This window comes from Anopheles maculipalpis (assembly GCF_943734695.1).
Source record: "Anopheles maculipalpis chromosome X unlocalized genomic scaffold, idAnoMacuDA_375_x X_unloc_1, whole genome shotgun sequence".
NCBI classification, from domain to species: Eukaryota; Metazoa; Arthropoda; class Insecta; order Diptera; family Culicidae; genus Anopheles; species Anopheles maculipalpis.
Genome location: NW_026060413.1, coordinates 323,295 through 328,294, shown reverse-complemented (window position 1 = coordinate 328,294; position 5,000 = coordinate 323,295). Strand labels below are relative to the sequence as shown.

The window sequence follows — 5,000 nt, the reverse complement described above, 5'->3', positions numbered from 1 at the left end:
TAGGGCCACAAGGCGTCGACCAGACGCTATCCTGGTAATTCCGGCGGAAGGAGTCTCCTTCGCCGATATGTACCGCCCGATCAGGACCGCCCCTGCGCTGGAGGACGTGCAGAAGTTTATCCGCATCGGCAAGCGTACGCCGAAGGGGAACCTCCGGATGGAGCTGACACGTGAGGTCGACTCTAAAGCGCTCTGCGAACGTATCCAGGGCGTCCTCGGTGCCCTGGGGACGGCAAAGGTGCTGACGGAGATGGCGGAGGTAATCGTCCGCAATGTCGACCACCTCACGCAGGAGGAGACTCTGAAGGAGGCACTACGAGGGGCTCTCGCTAAAGAGCCGACAGTGGCCTCCATAAGGATGTGGGAGCTGCCGGACGCCACCAAACGAGCTCGCATTCGTCTGGCGCGGGCGGAGGCGGAAGCAATCATGGGCAGGACACAAGCCCTGCTCATTGACCATTCCGCCTGCCGGATGGAGCGCGTTCCGAGGCTGGCGGCCTCTCAACGACGCTGCTTCCGCTGTCTCGAAAGAGGCCATTTGGCGGCCTTCTGCACTGGCGTGGACAGGAGCCAGTGCTGCATCAGATGCGGCGAGAGCGGCCATCGAGCAGCTCAGTGCAAAAAGGAAGTACGCTGTATGAGGTGTGGCGGCCCTCATCGCATTGCCGCGCTCAGCTGCAGAGGAGGAGGACGGACGGGCGTGTGATGGCCTCAAGCCTCCAGGTCCTCCAACTCAACATGAACCGGAGCAGAAGTGCCCAGGACCTGGCACTTCATACAATGCGAACGGAGCGGGCGGATGTACTGGTTGCGTGCGAGCTCTACTCGGTACCGGACGGAAACGCGAACTGGGTGGTCGACTGCGACAAACACGTCGCCATCATCGTCAGCGGCCACTCCCACCCAGTTCAGCGTATAAGGAGTACGGGCTTTTCCGGTATCGCGGCGGCCGACGTGGCGGGCATCACCATCATTGCCTGCTATGCGCCGCCGAGCCTCGGGATGCCCCAATTCGACGACCTTTTGGAGCGCATCGAGGTGCTGGCTACAGGGCTTTCCCGCGTGCTCTTGGTCGGCGATTTTAACGCGTGGAACAGCGCCTGGGGCAGCACGCGCTCCAACAACAAAGGAGAGGAGCTACTGGCACTGGCGGAGGGGCTCGGGCTCGATGTCCTGAACCTGGGGGGGGAAGCCACCTTCCTCGGGAACGGCGTCGCTCGCCCGAGCATTGTCGACGTCGCCTTCGCCAGCACGGCCATCAGTCGCTCCGACCTCATTGGGGATCCGAGGCAGGAGTGGAGGCTGTTGCGGGCTTACTCGTACAGCGACCATCGCTACATCCGCTTCGCAGTTGGAGACCGGCCGACAGCCATCAGTCGGCGAGCAACGAGGGAGGCAGCACCGGCAGTACGAGCGGCTGGCCGAAGATGGCAAACGCGCCAGTTTGACGGCGAGCTGTATCGCCTGGCGTTGCAGGCAGCTCGTTTCTCGGAGAGGGCCACAGATCCGGAAAGCCTCACGCGCATCCTGAGCCGGGCGTGCAGTGAGACTATGGCGGAAGTCTCTCCTGTAGTCGGCCACACCGGAAAACCGGCGTATTGGTGGACGCCGGAAATTGGCCGACTGCGCGAGGAGTGCCGCCTGGCCTGGGAAAGGACATCTGGCGCATTGGCTGGCAGCGTGGCCCACTCCGAGGCCGTCGAGCACCATCAGGACGCCCGCCGTAGGCTGACGTCAGCCATCTTGGCCAGCAAGAAGGAGCGGTACGCTGAATCCATTCAGCAGCTGGAGGATGACGAGACAGGTCGGTGGCTGGGGGAAGCGCTCAAACGGCTATGTGGCAGCCGTCTGGCAAGAGAGAGCGATCCGTCCACGCTAGGACGAATCGTGGACGCTCTCTGCCCGGACCATCCCCCAGTCGACTGGCCCATCATCGAGCCGGACGGCGTCGGTATCAGGTCGGTTACTGAGCAGGAGTTGCTCGACATCGCGGCCGGCCTGAACCCTAGGAAGGCGCCCGGATTGGACGGACTGCCCAATGCTGCCCTCACGGCAGCCATCCGGGCGTACCCGTCGACGTTTGTCCGGTTATACCAGGAGCTGTTGGATGCGGGCCGCTTCCCGGACCAGTGGAAGAAGGCGAAACTCGTCCTCATCCCCAAACCGGGGAAACCGCCAGGCGAGCCGTCATCCGTGCGACCAGTGATGCTACTGGATACACCTGGAAAGGTGTTCGAGCGAGTACTGCTGAACCGCCTTAACGACCACATCGAGAGACCAACGGAGCCGATGCTTTCCGAGCGTCAATTCGGCTTCCGATGTGGTCGCTCCACCCTTCAGGCGGTTGAACTGGTGGTCGAGGCTGCCAGATCTGCCATGAGCTTTGGACGCACTAACCGGCGCGACAAGCGTTGTCTACTCGTCGTTGCGCTGGACGTGCGCAATGCGTTCAACTCGGCGGACTGGCAGGCCATCGCGGAGGCGCTGCACGCAAAGGGAGTACCAGCAGGACTGCGCCGCATCCTGCAGGAGTACTTCCGGGACCGTGAGCTCACGTACGACACGAGCTCCGGCCCGGTAACACGTCGAGTAACGGCAGGAGTTCCACAGGGATCCATCCTCGGTCCCACTCTGTGGAACATCTTGTACGACGGCGTGTTGAGTGTGCAGCTGCCCGAAGGAGCAACGATCATCGGCTTTGCCGACGATTTAGCAGTACTGGCGAGAGGGTGCACACCGGAGGAGGCGGCTGGAGTAGCGGAGGAGGCGGTTACAGCTGTTTCGGGTTGGATGGAGCGACATCGGCTGCAGTTGGCCCCTGAGAAGACGGAGATTGTTCTCATCTCCAGTCTCAGAAGGGGCCACCCAGAGGTGCCCGTATCCATCAACGGAGTGGAGGTGCGATCCAAGCCTGCAATTCGCTACCTCGGGGTTCAGCTTCACGACCACCTATCGTGGAAGCCACACGTCGAGAAGGCCACGACGAAGGCACTCCGTGTGGTGAAGCTGGCCACCGGCATGATGCCAAACCATGCCGGACTGGGGATGGCGAAACGCAGGCTGCTGGCGGGGATTGCGGACTCCATCGTCAGATACGCGGCACCCATCTGGGCGGAGGCGGTGAAGCTCCAGTGGTGTCGACGGAAACTGGAGCAGCTGCAACGGCCTTTGGCGAAGGGAGTGGCGAGAACCTTCAGAACCGTCAAATACACGACGATGGTGGTATTGGCGGGGCTGATTCCGCTTCACCTCCAAGTTTTGGAGATGGCCCGTCGACACAAGAGGAACCAGGACGCTTTGAGAAGGGGAGTGATGATCGACAAGGAGGTGATCAAAAGGCTCGAGCGTTCGGCGACCATGGCGATGTGGCAGACATCATGGGACGAGGAGGCCGCACTTCCATCGGCGAGCCGTTTCGTACGCTGGGCACATCGCATCCTGCCGAACATAACTGCCTGGGTAGGTCGGAAACATGGCGAGGTTGATTTCCACCTGAGTCAGGTGCTCTCGGGACACGGCTTCTTCCGAGAGTACTTGCACGCCATGGGTTTCGTCTCTGCCCCGACCTGCCCATTCTGCGCCGACAACGTGGTCGAGTCGGCTGAGCACGTTATGTTCGTGTGCCCACGGTTCGCGGATGTGAGAACCCAACAGCTGGTCGACGAGGAGGGCGAGGCAGTTACCCCCGAACGGTTGGTGCCGTGGATGTTGACCAGTCCGGAGGCTTGGCAGTCAGCAGCGGAAGCGGCACGGCGAGTATGCCGCTTCTTGCAGCTACGCTGGCTGGAGCACCAGGCTACGGAGAACGTGGCGGTCATGGCTGACATCCACACAGCCGCGCAACGGGAGGAAGCAGCACGACGACAGGCCCGTCGCGAGCGGCATAACGAGGGACAGCGGAGACGGCGTCGAGAGAGGAACGAGCGGCTGGCTACAATCAACCCGGACGAAGGGGTTGCCATATCGCGTCCTATGGTAGCCTCAGCAAGGAGAATAGTACGCAACGCTGGTCCGCCCTCAGCCGAAGTCCTCCTTCGTAGACGGCTGAGGCGAAACCAGCAGCAGCGGGCGTATCGCGAACGCATGCGAGCGGGTACACTCCCATCCGTTCGTCCGGGGAGACTGCGCCGAGACAGGGAGCCACCGACTGCGGAGGAGGTAGAAAGGAGACGGGCAAATCGGCGTGAACGGGAGCGAGCGAGGCGACACGCAGAAGCCGATCGCCGCCGCAACCTATCAACCGATCGATTGAGTGGAGTCACCAATCAACCGCCTTCAATCAACCGGAGCAGGCTGATACCGAGGACGTTTCGGCACCAACGGCCTCAGGGGACGACAACGGCCAATCACTCGTCAGGGAGCACGGCGAGTAGATTGGCCCAACAACAAGCGCTTCGTCAACGGCGGCGGACAGACGATGCCGATCGCAGACGTGGCGTGATGTCAGAGGACGCAGAGGCTGCCACTACAGAGGCGGAGACATCCGCGCGTTAATTTTCGTGGCCAACGGGCCTTTATTAATGTAAAATAAAAATAAATATATATTAAGGAGAAAAGTTAAATAATAGGAGGAGCGCCTGGCCCATGCGCGTGTTTGGGTCAGGACGCATTACGGCCGACGGTTACGCCCGTTTGGGAAGGCCGCCGGCTAGGGTGTTAGTGCGTGTTTTGTAACCTTTTGTATTTCTGTTATAATTCGTTAATAAACACGTACATGTTTGATAAAAAAAAAAACGAAGTGGAGCTTGCGGCTTAATTTGACTCAACACGGGAAAATTTACCAGGTCCGAACTTATCGAGGTAAGACAGATTAAGAGCTCTTTCTCAAACTTAAGGGTAGTGGTGCATGGCCGTTCTTAGTTCGTGGAATGATTTGTCTGGTTAATTCCGATAACGAACGCGACTCAAACAAGCTAACTAGAACGCTGTCAGCAGTGTGCCTCCGGGCACACCTGACGTTACGGGGCGGCGGCGCCTTCACGGGCGGTCGTCGCACTAGT

At 60.5% G+C, this 5,000-nt stretch overlaps 1 protein-coding gene across 1 annotated transcript in view; it reads left to right on the top strand.

Annotated features, from left to right (window-relative positions):
- The window catches only part of LOC126566483 (uncharacterized), a 1,680-nt gene extending 974 nt beyond the window's left edge, over nt 1–706 (top strand). The window contains exon 1 of the mRNA XM_050223260.1: nt 1–706. This exon is cut by the window's left edge and continues 974 nt beyond it. Coding sequence (XP_050079217.1) covers nt 1–706 — 706 coding nt within the window.
- The last annotated feature ends 4,294 nt before the right edge of the window (nt 707–5,000 follow it).